Source organism: Motacilla alba, chromosome 1 (assembly GCF_015832195.1).
Source record: "Motacilla alba alba isolate MOTALB_02 chromosome 1, Motacilla_alba_V1.0_pri, whole genome shotgun sequence".
Classification (NCBI taxonomy): Eukaryota; Metazoa; Chordata; class Aves; order Passeriformes; family Motacillidae; genus Motacilla; species Motacilla alba.
Genome location: NC_052016.1, coordinates 61072561 through 61093345, shown reverse-complemented (window position 1 = coordinate 61093345; position 20785 = coordinate 61072561). Strand labels below are relative to the sequence as shown.

Sequence of the window (20785 nt, the reverse complement as noted above, 5' to 3'; positions counted from 1 at the left end):
CCTCTCCTCCAGGCTGAACACACCGAGTGACCTCAGCCGCTCCTCGTAGGGCTGCCATACACACCGCACGCACCCTGAGGGGAGCTGCGGGGCTGCCCCCGCGCCCTCAGCGGGGCCGGCCGCCAGCCCAGCCCGGGGGCGCACACGGGTCGGGCGCGCCACTCACGGCTCTCCTCTCCCGCAGGGCCGCGCAGCCGGGCGGGCGGGCGTGTGAGGGCGGCGCGGCCGCGGCGGGGCAGGGCCGGGCCGGGCCGGGAGCGCCTCGCCGCCAGGGGCGCGGGCCGCCCTCGCTCGGCGCCCGCCGCCGCCGCCCCGCGCCCGCTGACAGCCGCCCGCAGCCGCCATTTAACCCTCCTGCCGCCGCCGCCGGGCAGTGAGCGCCCGCCCGCCGCCCCGGGCAGCGCCGGCGGCGGCTCCTCCAGGGGAAGGACCGCGCTCTATCCCCGACCCGCCGGCCGCTCCGCCCGCGGCATGGAGGTGAGCGCGGGGCGGGCGAAGCGGGAGCCGAGCCCGGGGGTCCCGGGGCGCGGGCGGGGCGCTGGGTGCGGAGGGGTGGGGCGGTGAAGAGCCCGGGCCGCCCCGGGCTCGGAGCCGGCCGGGGGCGGCTGTCGGCGCGGAGCCGGCGGGCACGGGCGGGGAGAGCCGTCGGTCGGAGCGGGTGGTGCCGCGGGATCGCGCCGTGATCGCCGTGACGCGCGGTCCTGGAGGTGTTTTAAAACACCCGTGTGCCGGGAGGTTTGCCCTCGCCCCGGTATTCTCGGTGGTCGCCTCTGCCCCGGAGGCAGCGGCCGTCCCGCCCGGAGCCCCGGCGCTGCAGCGCTCTCGGAGTGCCGGGAGCATCGGCACGGCGAGCGACTGCCCGGGTTCCTCACCCAAGTCCGTAATAGGTAGGAATAATTTTAGTGGTTTTTAATATGTTTGGTGATTTCTACTTTTTATCGGTCGCTAGACCAGTCGAAACCGTGTGAGTACACGGCAAAGCCAGGGTAAAGCGTAGGAGAAAGCTTCTTCGCATTATCTTTTTAATACTAGTACTTCACGGTATTTCAGACCTGCTTCTCTAACAAACTTCTGATTGTATCCTCTGTGCCATGTATGTTCTCCGTACGAGGATCTTCATTATAAACTCCACCAAAAGGGGAATTCCAGTAATAGTGGACAGTATTTATATATATATATATATATATATATATATGTATGTATGTATGTGTATATATATATATATATATATATATATATTTAAAAAGAAACTCTGAAGGGGAAAGGAAAGAATGGATGACTGCATTTATGCCATGAGCTCTCATCCAGTGTATTTAATTCTTTGCATTCTTTATTTATTATTGCTCGAACACCTTCCCAAATCTCCTTATGCTTAGTAAACTTATTTTCACTGTACGTTTTCCAAAGTAAATACCATCCCTGTACTCTGTCTTTTGTAAGTCCTTCAGTTTCAAAGGACAGATGTTGCTGGCCAGCCTGCTCTTGAATTGCTATGTTAATATCAAAAGGAGCTGAGAAATCCCAGGATTTTGTGAGATCTGACCCCAGGTATTAATGAAAATAGGCTTTACCAGCTAATTATTGGGTTTTTTTTCTTGCACATTGAGGATCTGGTGCTGTCAGTTTCAGCCTAGTGAATTTAGATGCATAATTTTAATAAAGTCATTATCTGATAACAATGTAAAATTGTCGGATGTGTAAATAAGAATGAAGATGCCTTTGAGGATGTCAGCTCCAGCCCCCTGCTGTGGCAGACATCACATAAGACACTTTCCTGGCTAAACTAGATTGTCTTCCAAGAAGTGGCATATTTTTGGCTCTGACCACTCTGGCTGGTCAGCAGTGATTAGATTTTGATAAAATGTGATGAATAGTTGAGGTGTTCTCTCTTTACTGTCAAAGTGAAGAGATTATATGGGAGGTTCTGAAATTCCCAGCAGGTGGTAACACTTCAATAGCTGCCTAATCCCATTGCAATAAGCATATGATGGTTGAAAATAATTAATCTCTTTCCCAACATACAGATAAAATATGAAGAAATCCATTTGAGGAAATATTGCAGATACACATTTCTTTTTGCTGTTAGTGCTGCTTGTGAAATGTAGGGAGGATTTAGGGACTTTCAGGCTATTCTGTCTGTAGCCTATTTTGCTGTCAGCCTCTCATACATAGCCAGAACTGTGCAAATTTTGGGCTGCAAATACAACTGGAAAATGTTTACTAGTGAACAGGTAATAAAGATTGTTTTTTTCCTCCTTAATTCCAATAAATACCCCGACCATGACTGGTTGCTGGGTCCATCAGAGTCCCTGGGTGGGTGCTGCTGCCTGGGGCAGTGCTTGGGGCAGGGGCAGGTTGGTTCCAAGAGGATCACTCCTCAGCCTGACACCATACCACCCCCACACACACTCACTCCTTCCCCAAGCCCGTCTCCCACCTTGCTCTCACGTGTGCCCTAAATCAAGGGGTTTCTGTGCCGTGGCTGGGTCCACCTTTGCTGCAGCTGTGGGGTTGGTGGGACAAGGAGAGAGCAGGGCTGTGCTCAGAGGAGAGATGAGCAAGAACAGCCCTGTCACTGAAGGAGGATGGGAGCTAGGTCAGGGGAGGGCTCAGCTCTTGCTGGGGATTTGCAAAGAGGAAGGGGACTGAGGGTACTTCTGTGTAGGTGAAATTGGGATTCATCAGTGGCACTTCTCTGCATGAATGAGGCTCCAGAGCACAGAGGTTTTGAGTGCCATGGATTTGTGTTCTCATTAAACTCCATGCTTGGTCATGGAGTGTCTGATTAATTCCTGATGGCCCTTTCTTAACTACAAGGCTTATTTTCCTCTCATCTCCCTAATGAAGGGGGAGTAGGCACTGAATGCTGTGCTGTTGCACTCGGTGAAGGTGGTTACTGCCAAATCAGCAGGTGACAGCTCTCAGAAGAGGTGGCTGGTGTCTGAAATGTCGTGTCTGTGCTGCAGCCTTTGATACTGCTGCAAAAATACTAGGAGTCATAAATCCAGTGGGCTTGGAGTTTTTTATTTGTTTGGTTTATTTTAGGGTTTTTTTTTTGTAAAACCAAAATGATCCCATTATATTTTATGGTTTTAATGATGTAGGGAAATAGGGACATTTTTTGAATAGATTAATACATATGATTCTAATAGGCAGTGTTATAGCCTATTTTGTTACTTATTTGCAAAAAATATTTTAAGTACAATTTCAAATTTCATGTCTGGCTAGTGACACTGTGTGCTGCAAACCACACAGCTGATGAGAATTTATTCCTGTAGCCCCCATGTCAGATAGTGAGATAGAGTCTCCAGTGGAGAGCTGGGCCACAGGAAAAGTAAGAGATGTGACCAAGATAGCACAGGAAATCTGCTGCAGAGCAGGGACTCGAAGTTTTCCTGTGTCATTTGCGTTGCACACAAGCCTCTTGGTCTTTGCTTCCAAAGAGCTTTATGGCTTATGCCCTCCTCATCTGTCATTTCAAATTCCCTTTGGAGAGGAAGTCTTCTACTTCCAATCAGCCCATTACACTGTCTCTTGGAAGAATAAAGCATCTTTTTATGTTGCTGTGCTTCTGCTGCATTTCACACAATAGAGCCTCAGTTCGTGCTTGTCCACGAGAGCAATAAATTAAAAAAGCCAATTATTTTAAGTCTGATAGCCTTCTCCGTTCCATAATTTTTCATCTCATTAAGTTAATGAACTTGAGGTAGAAGATCTGAATAGAGTAGAAACCATTTAAATGTACTGTCTGCTTCAAAAAGCAAAATTTTATAGGAGTGTGAAAAGAGGAAAAATATTTGAGCAGGGGGAAAATATATGGAGAATTTGGAAGAAGACCTAAAAATGAGGAGAAATCTAGAAAGAAATTGGCTTAGAGAAGATAGGAGAGGGGAAAATTCTGAACTGAACTTAGAGGTTCAGCGTAAGGCCTATCCAAAACTGAGATGAGGCAAAAGGAAGGAAAAATGAAGGAGGGGAGAGGAACAAACCTGTGCAGAAAGAGGAGTATAGGGGCACTACTACACCAGAAATGGGGCAGCATTGCATTTAGAGGTGCTATTGGAATTCAGCTAGCAAAGATGCAGAAGCTCAGGGAGGCTTCATGGAGCGCTTTAATTGGAGCTTTGTTCAAAGGTAGGGCTGTACTGCAGCTGGTAGCCTGAAGTAGCTGTGTGTGTGTGAGGTGGGAGGGCTCCTGCTGCAATCCAGTTGCTGCAGAGGCGTGCAGAGGGTGAAGTAGCCCTGGGCTAGGCTTCCAGAGGTACCTGATCTCACTAATTGGAAGTTAGTTTTGGTACAGTTTCAAACACTCCGGTTCTAGCCTGGGTGTTACCCCGCACTGCGCACCACAATCTTTTCCCAAGCGAGCCAAGATAACACAGAGGGAAGGGTGAGAGGGAAGGAGGTTTTGGTGTGACAGATGATTGGTGTTACCGAAACACCCAAGGGCTCTGGGCTCCATCTCTGGGCTTGGTTAGAAAGAGTCTCTGTCCTGAAAAGTCTTTACTATAAATACAGAGCGTGAAAGATGCGGTGGAAAGGACTGGAGCAGATTAATGCTGCAGTTTGCTGACATTATGTCTGGCAGTGGCCAGAATAGGAACAGAAGTCAGGTCTGGTCTCTGTGCCTCCCACTGGCTCCCTGTTTCATGAACCATGCCGCTTTTTGCTTGGTTGGACTGATGAGCAAATTAAGATGTAAGGCAACTACCTCAAGAGTGCTCTCCTACACAAGCTTTTTTCTTTTTTCCTGAGCATTTATTCTCCTTTCCATAGCTTCATTTCCTCTGTGCAGTGTGTTGCTCATTAGACTGAGATGAGGATTATTTGAATTTCATCTGTCAATGTGTGACTTTCTGAAAGAAGTATTTGTAAAAGCCATTTGAAGAATCTGCAGCGAGGAAAGCTAGGAATGGAAAGGACCCGGTAAAGTCATCCAGCACAATCATGGTAGTGGCCCACAAAGCAATTTCCCCCCACTTTATTTCAGGGCAGTTTACAGCAATGCCACATATCTTCGAGTTCTCTCTGAGCAGTTAACTCTAGAGGCCAAGATGTCTATCACAATTACTTTTTTAAACAAAGTCTGCTTTTTCTTCTCTGGACTACTTTGATTCCTTGTTTCGAATAACTGATTAGTGATCAATAATGATACAGCAAGGAATGATGTTCCTGCTGTGAATCTGCGCCTGCTGCCGGCAGCTGGAGGAGTTCGGGAGCGGCTGTCCCTGGAGGCAGGCTGGCTCCTTGCCACCCTCTGTCAGCAGCCGCCCCTCTCCTGAGGCACAAGGTTTGTCTTCCTGTAATTTACAGTGTATCAAGTGAAATTGAGGGTGGTGGCGGTATCACTGTCCCTATCTAATGTTTTCTGGAGCCCTGTCAAGTTCCTGGGCCAGATGATGATTATTCCTTTCAGATATGTGCAGCTATTATTGTAATGGGCTTTCACTGAGCAAGGCTGTGCTGCTAGTCTCTTCTTAGAAATTATTCTCTCCAGCCACTTGGCACAGAGAGCAGTTCAAAAAGCTTTCAAGTAACACATCTGCTGCGTCTTAGTTCAAAAAGCAGAGAGCAGTGTAATTGCTGAAATACCTTATTTGTGATTCCTGAAGACATACGTGATTTTTGCCATACTTGGTTCCTATGTTTTACCATTATCCTCCACAGTTTTGCTCATTTCTAACTTCTTCCTGCTCCAGTGCCATATTTCTCTCATAAATTAGGTCGTAAACTTAATGGATCAAGACCTTTCTTGCATGTTTGTGTGATGGTGAGCACAGTGACACTGACCTACAGGTGCTCTGTGAAATGCAGGAGAGCAGTATTTGTATTTTGAAATGGCCTCTGAGTAGAATTTCTCTTTTTAGAATCCCTCCTACTTACATTTCTGCAGGAAACTGTTTGGTTTTGCTGCTATGATTGTGCTTCCAACCTCTTTTATCTAATTGTTACGAGACTTATTAAGACTAGTTTAAACCACATGGACATAAAACTGGGAAACTTGCCAGAAGTCTATTTCTATTGGCTTAGCAAAGGCTGTAGTGAATGTAAACTTAAAAACTTTTGGAGGAAAAAGTGGAAGTTGGCACCTTCTCCATCTGATCAGTTGGAATGACATAAAAGGCAGTTATAGATATCCTATAAATCTAGTAAGATCACTAAGTGTATTACTAGACCTGAATAACAGAGGGAGTTCAATGACCAAAAAGTTGGTTCAATGACCAATCAGTTTGCTGCTGAGCTGCTTTCATACTTGAAAGCAGTTGACAAACTATATGAATTGTGCACCAGCAATAAATCTCCAATATTGATATGTCCTGAGCTCAGAGTTACATTTTGTATAAAATACTCATTATTTTGCTATTGTGAGCTTTGGTCATAATATAAGATATCCATAGCAGCAGTTCCTGCAGTGCAAAAATAAAATTGTTGTTATCTGTCTTTGTTGTTCTGGCTCAGGAGCTGCATTTCAGGATGGAAAATTATTGAACAGTGAGTTGTAGCTGTCCTTATTCAGATGCATTGATACAGTGTTAGTAGTTGTTAAGTAAATGAGAGAAATGTTAATTAACAGTTAATTCATATTTTTTTACTAGTTAATGATATGTCTTTCTTCTTGTATTTTATGCAGCAAAGTTGACACAGCTGTAATTTTTTAACTTTTAGGTGTTCTTGGAAAACGTGCTGGCACTTTGGAGCTGAAGAAGGACATGAGGAGTAAAAGGACCCAGAATCTCACTGATCAGAATGAAACATATGTTGAAAGATTTTTCAAATCTATTGTTAGTAGTGCTCTGTGACTATGGTGAGTATTAGAGCTGTCAAGGGAAAGCTGTGATGTGCTTTCAGAAGGTGGTTTTGAATGGTGGTGTTTCCAGGTGATCTGTGGAAATGAAATGCTGCAGAAGCCACCACTGGTAGGCACAGAATTTAGTCTACATCTTATGCAATAGTTCAATGCAGCTTGCATAAACTGCCCCTTTCAATCAGTGTCAGGATTCTTTCCTGATGTAAATTTGCTCAAGGAAACGAACAAGACAAATTAACAAATTTCCATGACCATCAAGGGACTGGCTGTACTAGAAGCAGTAACTGGAACTCTGCTCTCTTGTAAGACTTATATTTCATGATATTTAATGAACATCATGGAAGATAGGCCTGGTTGAGGTATCTATAGTAGGATGGGTGGAAATACGTACAGAACTACCTATTTCTCCCCATTACTAGGAAAGGAACCTGGGTGGTTGGATCATATGTAAGCATCTGCAGTACAGCCAACCTCCTATGGCTGAGTGAGCCCCCATCTGAGCCCCCCATCTGCCACCCAGAGAACTTTTGAGTACAACAGAGGTGTTCTTTACTCTGATTGTATAAGAAGACAAAGGATGATGTTCATACTCATTCAATCTTAGTCACATAAAATTAGGCAGGTAGTCAGAGACAATCAGTCTTGTTTGATTAGTCCATGCGTAAATCCATACATATTGAAACCAGCTCTTACCCATCTGCAACTGAGATGTGTAGAATGAAAAAGTCTCCTCCTCACCATCAGCTGCCAAGGAGGGAAGTTAGACATCCTAAGTTCAAGTCAGAAACCTGCAAGATGTCTACAAGCTGAGGGGCATCATATGTATGGTGCCTTTCCAAGAATGTACTAAATAGGAAGTAGGTTTGCAAATTACTTTCTTACTGCAGAGTGAATTAGAAATTCTGAAAATGGGACTCTTAATTCCTAAGCAATTAATATGTTTTAGAAAATTTCATTCCTAGTTTAAAAGCCAGCATTGTTTTGACAGCTGCAGTACATTGTCAGACCATGCTGAAGGATTAAGCTGTGCACTGCAGAAATAAGTACAGTGTGGAAGAAATGGGAAAAGAAGTGGTTAATCCCCACTTATGGAATGAGCTGTAGCAGATAGTTCTTGCATCAAACAGCTGAAGATGTCTTACAAAAGAGAGAAATGGACAAAAATGTATGCAGTATGCTGTCCTTGTATAAGTGAGAAAAATTATTATAAATAATTACTGGTATGCTACTCATTCCTCTGTGCATCCTCCATCTCTGCTGCATAGCAAAAGATCCCTAAAAGACATAGAGAACCTAGAATTGCTATCTTTTAGATGAACTTGGTTCTAGTAGAAGTAAAGACTCTTGTCTATAGCTTTTAGTACAATTTCTTCTTTTAATAAGATAGCTAACCAGCCGAGGTAGAAACACTGCACTGAGTGGGTAACACAATGTAGGTAAGTAATAAATTCACTGGAGCCAAGATGTGAGATGAATGATTACAATATCTACTGGTTCTTAGTGAGCTAGTCCTGTAGACATTCACAACTGATTGACTCAGAGGTAAAAGCTATTATTCATGAACTTTATAGAGTGTGGCACAGCAAGTAATTATGAGGTGCAGTTAATGAGCTAAATCTCTGCTGCAAACTTTAGGTGCATCAACTTTCCCCTTATTTCCAGTTAAAGGGCAGCCCATAATGCAGAAAATTGCTTTCAAACAGTTCTGCATATACATATCTTTGAATATTACTGTGTACCTTGATTTTAGATAACTATTTCATTTATATAGTTCTCTGTTTCGGGCAAGACTACTTTTAAGTGATCCAGTATGCTCTGGAAAATAACTGAAGTGCTATAAAAAGCCCTAACATCCGACTAAACTGTATTCTCATTTCTTATCAGTTTTACTGATGTTTTTGTTCTGCTTAGCTTTGTGGTACCAATGGCTGACAAGCCAACTGCATAACCCAAGCTGACTTAAAAACATTTAAAAATAAGTAACTATCTGAATAGCACCCTCAAGTAATTCTTCTTGCTCTTCAGTGAAATCAGGGACTTTTCTTTTAATCTTTAAAGTGTGAATTCTTACAAAGACTCCTCTGGCAGGTTGTTGGTACCACAGACAGACTTCTTTCAATGGGAGACCGTTGTAATGACAATGAAAATGATACAAGTGCATTGAAAGATGCTCCTGACTGGCTTTCCAAATGACTGGGATGAAGTTTTGGCACGTGGCAGAGTCATGGGCACATAGTAGACTGGAGGGCAGCTGAAGGAGCTTGCAGTGGAAGCTATCTCCTGGTGTCTTTTGGAGCATTGTGAAAAAGTGCTGTGTGGGCTGTCCGAAAGTGCAAAGTTCTTATTTACCAAAGTGGGGGAAAGGATGCTGTGAGCTGGGGTGCACCAGCCAGAGCTCTGCAGTGCTGTAGCAGCCTCCTCCAGCAGTGCTCACTTTCCTCACTTCCTGAGGGATCTGCACTTAGGGTTGATGGACTGCTCCACAGCAGTCCCCTGCCCTCCTGTCCTTCCTCCTGACCTACAGAATGGTGCTACTCCTCATCTCAGCCATTCCAAATGAAAAATAGTGCTTTCTTTTCCAAAGAAAGTCAAGACAGTTGTAAAAGAGAGTAAGGACAATAAAGCAGTAGGTAGAATTATCAGTATTTTTCATTACTATTGCTTGAATTTTTTTGTAAGTTTAAAGCTTAAAATTAAATTTTTCATGCTGAGTTTCTGCCATGGTCTGATTTCCTTTAATGTTTCAGCTACATTGAATCTAGCTGATTCCCTTGTAGAGAAATGCATCATTTTGCCCACTATCAAAGAAAAAAAAATCCCAGCAACTCACAGCCATTTCACTAGGAAACTCTAACGCAGCTGTGGGAACTTCATCTTTGTTAAGAGTTTTCACAGTGGCCTGGGACATGCTTTCTGCTGTCCTTATAAAGACCTAGATCTGGTCCAGATCTAAATCCTTGCAGATGTCTTAGAGATGAGATTCTCTGAAGGGTCAAGTGTCCCCCCAACTCCCGCTGGCTGCTCTTGCCTGCCTCATACAACACTGTGCATGCTCCAGTCCAGGGCAAGAACTCCCCAACATTATTGGACACAAGAGTTGGTTATCCTGTGCTCCCTGATGGAATGCTAGCACTGAGCAAGGAAGGTGGGAATGTGCTGGAGTTAATTGCAGCCCCTAGGAACAGCAGAAGATAAAAGAGCTATAATGTAAAGAGATGAGAGCAGGAGTTTGAAGAACTGTGGTAACAATAATGGAGTTAAGCTAGTACCCAAGAGATACTGAAAGTAGATGGTGGAAGAAACAGGACTTTAAAATATGGGCACATGTGACAGAGCCAAAACATGAAGAGCAAGGACAATGTGTTGCTGGGCAGTTCAGAGAGACACTTTTCATGGGTGTTTAGGGTCTGTCTCTTACTCTCTGGGTGTCCAAGTTGAGATCAGGTTTGCTGTGGTGCCACGTACTCGCCACAGCTGCGATGAACAGGATCCTCCTGCTTTGGATGTCTGAAGGACCATTGTATTTAAAATCAGATCCTGGCTTTCACAGGGCACCACAATTAGTTGATACTTGACAGTTTTTACCTTCGTGCCTGTGCCTTGGTTCCTAACGTACTAAACAAGAATAGTGACCTCCTCTCATTTGTCAGGGTTTTTAGAATGATAAAGTCATTAATATTTCTAATGCACTAATACACTACAATAAGAGTACAATAGAAGAGTCCATGGGGGAAATGAATAATTCTGTGTTATCAGGACAGATTTTGGACGGTGTGCAGTCAATAATACATAGGACCACCAACAGAAGACTGAGAACAAAAGAACCCTCTGATAATGAGCACTGTCCATCTGCCCAAATGAAGCAGTGTCTTGTGGAAATGCAAATGAAAGGCTTGAGTTATAGTACATACATGTAAGAGTATACGTATGATTTATATGTGTAAGGCTGTGTGTGCCACCTTTACTTGGACTTTATGTATGTGGTTGGAGCTGGTTATTTTAAGGACATGTTATAGCTGGTGGCAAGTAGTAGACTCTTTTTTTCTAGTGCACACTGCACCCCGCCCAGATGTAAATGTCTATACCCAGTCAGATGAATTTCTTCCTGAAAACCTTTCCTGCTGAGAAGAAAGTGAATCCAAGGTGACTAACTCAAATTGAAGCTTAGAGTAGTAGGCGTCTAATATTATATGAGATGAGTCCTGCTACTCCTGACTGCTAAGTGCTTGCCTTGGCAGTTGCAGTGTTTTTCCAGCAAAGCTTTCTTTGAGGTAATCTTAAGACATGTGTAACAGATTTAACAAGTCAAAGTATTGTTAGTTGATACTACTTATGAAAGGATTGCTTTAACTGAAGTTTTACACTTCCATGGCACCTTCCATCTAAGACTCAGAAGCCTTTCTTCAGACAATTAATTAAATAAAGATGTCTCAGAGCACATTCTGTATCTGGAATAGATGTATGCAGTTCCCATTTTTCAGATAACCTTTCTGTGTCTTAAATCCTTAAGGTTCAACCAAGGCAGAGAAGGTAGCTGAGCTAAGAACGGAAATGTGATCTTCCAATTTATTGTTTTAGATATCATCACTAGTTACAGCATGTCTCAGGATAATTCGGCAACTTGCACAAACATGGTCATGCAAGAAGTGAATTTGAAAAGACTGCACCATTTATAATGAAATGATGTCATTTAGACATGTTGCACCACATCTGAGACAAGAAAAGTGCTGCAGTCACCATCACTGTTATTTTCAGCTCTTTCACTCAAGTGTCTGCGATGCAAATGAGCAAAATGAAAGATTCATAAGACAGAGCAAGAGAAAAGGCTTCAAAAAGCATCATGCAGACTTCCTATTCTATTTAACTTGGGGGACATTTTTCATCTGTCTGTATAAGAAACCACTGTCCTTTTTTTGCTAAATTACGGCTGAAGCTGAAAAACAGCTAGACTATGGAGTTTAAAAATCTGTAACTGAAAGAAGTTGAAAAGTTTGTGAATCTATTCTGATAAATTAAGGTTTCTGTTAATCTTTTGGGTGGTTTGTGGTTTGCTTTAAAATACTCGTTTTTACCTTCCTGAATGTGTTACTGCAGTGGCTTTTGAGCTGCTCCAAATCACATCCCTGCAAGACCAGAGCTGTTGAGCTCTAACTGCTATTGCTAGGACCTTTTCTTTTTTTGTGATCTGGTTCACTTGAAAACCACTATTAAAACCACTTTTAATATCCATTTTTAAAATACTTGTTTTCTTCCATAGGAACAATCACTTGCCTGTTTCTTAACCCTGTTGCGGAACTTTTTCTTTCAGTTCTCGGCGAAGTGGAGTATCTCCTGTTGGAGCACCCGGATCATGTAGCTTTCAGCAATGACACAGTGTCTGTGGAATATCAGTACTACAGTGGTGGTAATGTGACAGCAGAGCATGTGTCCATCCTTTTATTGGATGCCAGCACCAGTGAGATAATTGCAAGAAAACAGCTTCCCGCAAATCAGTCCCAGGGGACGGTGGTGTTTGAGTGTTTCCATTTCAAGAGTGCTGGTGATTTCTTGTTCAGAATGATCTCTCCCAGTGACAACAGCAGTGCTGCTCAGTGGAGCAGAAGCAGCATGTCCACCCTCCATGTGGAATGGCCTGTATTTCACATTGATTTGAACAGGAGTTCAGAGGTTCTTGGGAGCTCCCTTCAGGTTGGACTTTTTACAAATGAGCAGTTATGTGCCATGAACAAGACTGTGATTTCACTGGATGTGATATTCACCAGCACCCTTTATGAATTCAGAAGAGTATGCTCTGATGAGACTCTGGGCATTAGAACTAGCAAAGGAATCCCCTTGTCTAGGTCCCAGTGGGTAGAGTTTGATTGCCCACCTGTTGGTCAAGAAATATACATCACTGTGTTACTGAAATCATTAGAAACACATTCCATCATTGCCTCCATAGGACCTGTAGATCTCCTCCACAAATTTGGATACAGACTGGTTGTGGCAGCAGAAGACACATGCAAAACTTTGGTTCAGGTCTTTGTAATCTCTCCACCATGCACTTCTGTCAGTGGAAAAATTGTTGTTTATAAAGAGGCTCTCAAGCATCCGAGTCAACGAACAACTTGGCTGTATGAAAACATCCTTCACCCAGGAGACAACAGGACAGAATTTAACTGCACTTTGTTTGATGTGGGGAAGAACAAGTACTGCTTTGACCTCCTTAATTTCTCAAACCGAAGCTATTTTCCAGCAAGAGTTAAGGAGTGTATGCTGATCCAAAGGAATATGGGTTTGTACTGATTTTTTTCTTCTTTTAGCCAAAATCAGCACTCTTCGCAGCCAACATGGGTAATGATTTTGGGTCTCCCGCACCAGACAAAATAGTTGTAATGTCATTCTCAGATGGGAACAAGATAGACTTATGTAGAGAACACAAGGACATTTGATAACAAGTGCCACTGTGGTAGCTTAAGGCTGCACTAAGTTAACGCTAGGTTACCAACTAGAACCACTTAGGGCATTCTGAATGATGTACCTGTCTTGTCGGGCTGAAAATGAAACTTGTCCCTCTCAGTGAGGTAAGAAGCTACTGCAGTAGATCTGACCCACAGGAGACTCTAAAGGTAGGAGTAGTCTTACCTGCTTTTAAGTGTGTAAATGCCAGGGGCCCAACATTAAGTAGTTGTGTAGCTTTTTAGTTGAGGGGCATCTTGCAAGGGTGATTCATGGGTGTTGAACATACAGAGGCTGAATCCTCACAGAGGTGTCTTTTTCTCTACCTATTTAGTGTGGAAGCTTAGAGCTCTTCCTGTTTGATGCACAAACTGGTGAGATGAGTCAGGATTTGGCTACAGTGAAGGGCACAGCTGTGTCACTTGGACAGCTGGCAAGTTTTCTAAAGCAGTATTTCAAGAGATGTGTCTGCTGCTTAGAACAGACCAGGGTGCATTTTCTGACCCATGAGGCCTTCTGGCAGATCATGGGCCATGTTCGTATGGCTGAACCTTTCCTTATAGGAAAGATTAGAAAAGTGCAATCTGCCAACTGGGAATAGTTGGTGGTCCATATAATCCTTTGGACCATGATCAGTCATGGTTTGAGAGAGTGCTGGTTGGCAGAAGCAAAACCATGTATATATTATACAGCTATAGAGTTAGAAGTGGCAGTCCATGATTTGACAGTCTACAAACCACAGTTGCATGACAGAGGAAGCAGATGAGCCAAATACCCTTCTCATCACTCATTTGTGGAAGGCAGCCACAGAGAGGGATGGGCCATATGTGCACAAGGGAATTGGGATTGGGTAGGGTTAGGTTGCATTGCCTGCACCCTGGAAGGTACATGTTCTCATTTGAAGCAGCTTGTGTCTGTAGGTAATGAAGTAGTCTTTTCCAACTGCACACTTCAAAGAGTTTGGATTGAAAGGTTTAAGATGTGCATCATTTTCCTCACCTCCCCACCTTGGTTGCCCTGAAAAGAAAGTGCAGGATCTCTAGCCAGAAAATGGCAGTTGAGCTTCATGGACAGGTATCTGAGAGGGATCATGAGAAGACCAGGAGTGTAGGACATGCTCCAGAGACACAGTCTCAGACACAGCCTACATTAATAAGGTTCCTAGCATCATGTGGTCTTATTTTGTGCTATTTCACAAATTCTAAAACTGTTAACTATTTAATTAACTCTCTGTACTAAAGATGACCTTTATTTTCAACACATGGCAAACCCAGTGCATAGTTCTCTTCATCTTAACTTCCCATCTGCATTCTCTGTTGGCACTCCCTCTCTTCCTTTGGCATAAGAAAGTCTATCTAAAAATGAAAAGATATTATTATCTTAATGGAGGTAATTCACAAGGAAAAAGGAAGACAGAATTCTAGTTTTTCATCTGTACCTGGGTGGTATGTTACACTGATATGATCTAGATAATTACCCTGACAGATAAATCACTAGCATATGGTATACATATGATACTGCACCCAATATTTAACTGTTTTAATTGATGAGATCTCCATTAAGCAGTGGTTCCCTGCAGTCTGCTCTGTTTCCCTGGGTTCCTCAGCAGCCCCATCCTTACAACCACATTGGAAAGAATCAGGCCATGCCTCTTGAAGAGCAGAGTTAGGTCAATAGCTGCCAAGTGAAGAGTATTGCATCTACAAAGCCGATGAAAGCGAAGCCACACCATGTAGTTGTAAATAAAATGTCAACCTGAAATTAATTAGGCTGCAGCACATCTGACTTTGTGCCTGTATTTGTGAGACTTCAAAGCCTGCAGGCAGCGTTTGAAAGGAGCAGGGTGTTCTGGGAGGGGCACATCAGCCTGAAGCCATGACAGACTGAGCAAACCTGCACTGCCTGTGACGGCCATCAGCCTTCTGGCTCCTTTGGAAGGAGCTCCTCTGAGCCCACTCATTTGGCACTGTGAGGTGCCCTGCTTACAGCAGGCCCCCGACAGCTGTTTGTGTAAAACACTGCTGCAAGAACAGGTACCTCTCCTCAAGTCTCCTTATTTCTGCTTTGGACTTCCTGAAGTTTAAGGCCAGGAGACGTGATAAATCTCTAGTATGGGCTCCTGTGCAATGTGGGCCATCATTTTTTATTCAGTTACCCTGGTGTTGAGCCCCACAGCTAGTCTTTGCATCTGACTGCCACTTACCCTCCAGAGAGTTATCCATTCTTCTGCTGAAGACCACAAAACAGACTTATCTGGTAATTTCTCTCAATACTATGCTCTGATTTATTTATTCTTTTGAAAATGAAACTCTGTGTGTTTCATGACTAAAGTTAATCTAGCTTCATCCTCTGGTGACTGAATTTTACTCTGCTGCTTTCTGATAGCTGTTTGCTATCTACTGTCTTTGCCTCACAAAGACATTTGCACATCCAGGTCATCTCACTTCTACAGATTTTTCTCAGTGTTCTTTTTAACAAACTGAAAAGATGAAGTCTTTAATTGGGAGGCATTTTCTTCAGGATTTGATTAATCTACTAGTTCTGTTTTGCTCCCTTTCTTTATTTTGAACACTCCTGTTTATTTGACAGCCAGGGTACCAGCTTTGTGTGCTGTGTTCAGACATCCTTGTCACTGATGCTGCCTGAATAGTAGCACTCTCCCTACCCCTACCTCTGCTTTCATTCCACTGATTGCATTTTGCAATTTTCCATAAAAAACTTTACTTTTGCCCTGTAAACTCCTCTTAGCTGTTTCAGTATGGAGTCTGCCATCCTGCAGGTGCAATTTTCATTCCTTCTTCCTACATTTCCTTTTCACTTTGCTGATTTAGGATCTATTTTCCTTTAATTATCCTAACTTAGCAAGTACCGTGTGTTGCTCCATACAACTGCACTGTCTGCTTGTGTCATTACAGGAGGGACATCTTTTCTCAGTAATGGTTTATATTTATTTTCATGTCAACTAGGGAAGCACAGAGCCTTATACTAATCCCTTTGGAATCTCTCTTAATGCATTCTCACTCAGTGATGGTTTTCTGTGGACAGTTGCATATCCAATCTGTCACTCAGCCAGTTCTTACTTCATTTAGCATGCTCTATTGTTATGAAGCAGAGATATTGTTTTGTAAATGATCAAAGTTCCTAAATCATTAAAATGATCTTCATCCAAACCACACATGATGAGATAAAATATGATTTTGAGATGTGAGTCACTTCATTCATCTTGGTGGGCTCTTCACTGTTTCACAGAGGAACAGGCTCATTTTTTCCCCAGTGTTTGACTGGATTATTGGGATGTCTGAGGTAGGAAACTCTGTTATCCAGCAGCAGATGCAGTTGCAGGCTCATTCTTTTCCATGCTTAATCCTGTGCTTTGGTCACCTGGGATTTAAGTGTTCCCAGCAGTGAAACTTCTGCTCTCCTTAAAAGGTTGTCCCATGTTCTAGTCTGTATCCTGCTTGAAACATTCAGGACAAGACTGATAATATTAATCAGTAATGCTAAAGCATAGAAAAAAGTGGTTTTTTCATATTTCTGGTGTTAATTAACGTTCTTTTCCAGTTCCTAGTTACACTCTGGAGACCAATTTTAACTTCGGTGCAACTTACACTGAAGTCTCTTGCAGTTGCCTACAGCACAAATGAATTTTGTTCATCTGACTTTTGCTTTTGGGATGTTGGCAGGGCATAAGAAATGCAGCTGTTGCCTGAAAAGGGAAAGAGGAATGTGGAGGAAGACCTTCTGAAGAGAAAAGTGGTCAGTTAGGGAGGAGAGGAGCAAATGGAGCATCTAGAGGTCAGGCAGGGATGTACAATTTCTGTCAAATTTTTGCTTCCTGAGTAAGACTGTGTGTCACTGTGATATTTTATGAAAATCCTGTCACTAGGATTTTCTCCTGAGAAGCTGAGAGGCCTCAGGAAAAAAATGGAAACAATAACTATTTGATGGCTGTAGAATGTGGTTTGGAGATGGTTTACCAGCAGGTGCATCTTTGATTGGTCTCATGTGGATTGTTTTTACTTAATAGCCAATCATTGGTCCAGCTGTGTCGAGGCTCTGAGCAGTCATGAGCTTTTGTTATTATTCCTTTCAATTCTTTTCTAGCCTTTTGATGAAATCCTTTCTTTTATCTTTTAGTACAGCATTTTAAATATAATATATATCATAATATAATAAATCAGCCTTCTGAAACATGGAGTCAAGATTCGCATCTCTTCCCTGCTCAGGATTGCCTGCAAAAATGCCACAACTGTGTGAATCAGATCTGCTTGTTGGTAGGAAATTCCGAGAACCAATTAGCTCTGTTGCCTGAGTCTGTACCTGGGTTGGGTGTTTATTTAGAAGCAGGCATATGCAGGGGATTTGGGTGTGCTAGGGCTGGTTTGTACCCCCATCCACTTTTCCTGTGTCAGTAAATGCTTCATCTCCACACATTAGGAATAAATCAAGTTTTACAGACTCACTTACAGACTCAACTTCTGGAAAAAAAATTATTTTTAGGCTGTGCCTCCCCATTTCTTAACAATGCCTGTTTGTGGGGAAAATACTCTAATTTTCTCAGAGTCTAGGATTTCTTTCTTTAAAGGGATCCTTTTCCTTTCGTTGTCCAAATTAGTAACCTTTTGGAAAATGCCACCGTTTCAGTGCACCCAAGCTTCGTTTCCATGGAAGGGTGAGAGGCTGTTTTCAGGACCTAAAAACTGATCTCAGCTTCCAGAAATATCCTGCAATCCCCTAGGCTAGCACAGATACTTACATGAACCTGTCAGTAATTAGTGATTTTGTCCCACACCACTGGCCTGGTTGAAGTGTTGTAAGACTGGTCATGTGTGTCAGGCTGGAAGGATGATGCTGAGTCTCCCGTGCTGACTGTGCTGATGGACAGCACTGCATGCACAAAATCTTGTGAACATGGAAATCTGAGGGGAGAAATTTATGCAGAGCAATAATTAACACAGTTAATTGCATTTATCTTTCATGTTGGCAGATCTGCCAACTGTCAGCTATTTCAAAATAACTCATCAGTTAGATGTCTTCACATTGATAATTGATTCCTCAATTGTGTATGAAGAAACCTCACGCTTATTAGAGCTGGTTTGCAGTGCGTACCTTCTGGTTTTTCCCCTGGCATTTTCAATCTGTTTGTCTTAAATGGAGGTTAATAATTTCATTTCCTTGGGGGAGAATAAACTGTGCTTTATTTTCTTTTACATTTTGGTAATTGCAGGGGATTGCAGAGCAACATGCCGGAGTTTAAATTTCCATCTTACATGAGAGCTGGAACATTTCTTGCTCTCCTGCTGTTTGAGGCACATTTCTTAGCCCCAAAGCTATGGATGCCAAGTGTTTTTGCTAAGGAACTCTACACCTTTAGCCAAAGTCCAAGTCAGTGAAAAGTGTCCTGGAGCAATGGGCATGTCTTAGGTTTGACGTCAGTGTTGGGAAATTACTCATCCTAAATGTTCTTGTATGTTGAAACCCACAGGCATCAATGTGGAGACTGTTGAGCACCCTCCACTATCAGCAGTGTTAGTACTGGAGGCAACCTGAACCTTTCTGAGCTTGGCTCTGCATCTGACTTTAATTAACAGAAGTTTAGATGAGCAGGAAGACTGGAGAGAGGGAAACAAGTTAGCTCATGCACTGGAAATTATGACAGGAACTCACCAAGCTGCTTACACAAAGAGTCTGTAGGTCTACAAGGAGGTAAGTCTTCCAACTAGCCCCTCTTCCAGTGGTGAGGGACACTGCTGGAGTCCTTCACGATCCTGATATGAAGAGAACTGTTGGGAGATCCTATGATATATATGATACTATGATGAAGTCTTTTTGAGAAGGCATCAAAGAGCCCTTGACTGATTATTGATTATGAACATTTCTTCTTCCTGCCCTCAGTAATAGCTTGGCTCACTAACTAATGTGGTTTTGCAAACTGTCCATGGTCTGTACGTTTGTGGGACTCCTTATCCCTACAAACTCCTCAGTTACCTGCTTCTTGGCATCCTCTGATTCTCTTTTCCCTTGACACCATACACTTGCTCCATTTTGCACTTCACTGGGAGCTGACATGGCTGCAAACTGAAGGAGGAGTCTGAAAGCTCAGCCTGCCTTTGGGCTCATCACCAGCTCCAGAGACAGAGGGATGAAAGCAGAGAGGTGCACTAAGAGCACAAAGTGAAATACAGCCTGGGATCTTGGATGTTGCAGTATTATGGTGGAGTTAGACAGACAGTCGGGGTGGTCACTTGATGTTGTGTGGGCTTAGAACCACAGCAGCACCAGGGTGTCTTGCCATGCCCATCTCTCCTCTGTATTAGGCCGGGCAGATGTCCTGGGGCATGCAGGCACAAAAATGCGTGTGAGTGTGCACCCACACATGCTCTGCAGCCGTGGCTGGCAGCACAAGTGTAAGCTCAAACTCTGGGGCGCCATCCTGCAGTGTAGGTGAGGACCTGCACTGGGAGGGCAGCTCCACTGCTCCTCTTAAGCTGCTCACATTAATGCTGACATGGTCACAAAACTGTGTAGGATAGGGCACAAAGCAGTTACAATTTAATATTTATTGAAACACAGCGGTATTTATTCTTGTTAGAGACATTTAAAAATAATAACACACTAGGAACAATACAGCAACCAATAAAACATGAAATTATAAAGCCATTTTCAGTCATGCAACACTCCCTAGTGCTTGGACATCATAACTTGGTTAAGGGCTCGGGGCAACCTAGCAGCAGTAATAAAATTAAAACTCATGGCTTGTGTTGGCAGTAGCAACACCATAAATTATCTGAAAGAGCAGAGTTTAACCTGGTCTACTTTAAAAAAAAATTTATTTAGCTGTTTTTCTGCTTTATCTGCGGGCAGTGAAATGTAGTTAAGAAGTCTATTGTTCTTCTGTCAAAGTCAACTGATCCATAGGAGTGTCCCTAGGGGTTTTAAGATTGCACCTGAACTCCTGCATTAGTTTGGAATTAAAAGTTGTGGCCCTGCCTCATGGTCACCACTGTCTCATAGGGACATGAATGGTCCCATCTTTACCTGTCTGGGTTCTCACTGCTGTAAAGTTTGAATGTGGAGATCACTGGATGAGAATGTTGTCTAAGAAAAAGAGGGATTTTATTGCGCATTAAAAAATTATAATGTAGCGTTAGAACCTGAGTCTGCCTCTAGTTAAAATAAATAAATGAACATGCAAAATTCCATCCATGAGTTAATTGCCTAATCATAAGCAATAAAACAATAGAGATCTGTAGGTTGTCAGTTGAATGATTCAATAACACGCATGTGTGCTGGAAAGAAAATAAAGAGTAAACCAATGTTGCCATTTCATTAGGCCTTGTAGGCTTATCATCTTGTCACAGTCATACAAATCAGCAGTCACAGTACTTCAGTCAGTCAAATTATCCTGCTGTAAATGGACTGTTTGTCAGGCAGGAATTGGATGAATAGATAAATTACCAGCCCACTTCAAAGATCTGTGGATTCATTTCCTTTTGCTGTTGTTCCAGGCAGAACCTGCCTGCCAGTTGACTGACCACT

The 20785-nt window shown here is 43.1% G+C and overlaps 1 protein-coding gene across 3 annotated transcripts in view; it reads left to right on the top strand.

Annotated features, from left to right (window-relative positions):
• The first annotated feature begins 378 nt into the window (after positions 1-378).
• The window catches only part of THSD1 (thrombospondin type 1 domain containing 1), a 30462-nt gene continuing 10055 nt past the window's right edge, over positions 379-20785 (top strand). For 2 of the 3 annotated variants that reach the window (XM_038132033.1, XM_038132017.1), the window contains exons 1-3: positions 379-477; positions 6667-6805; positions 12117-13082. In XM_038132033.1, the coding sequence (XP_037987961.1) occupies positions 6748-6805; positions 12117-13082 (1024 nt within the window). In that variant the 5' untranslated portion in view covers positions 379-477; positions 6667-6747. Of the gene's footprint in view, positions 478-581; positions 888-6666; positions 6806-12116; positions 13083-20785 lie in introns of those variants that run through there. The other variant, XM_038132024.1, reaches the window with a different exon arrangement.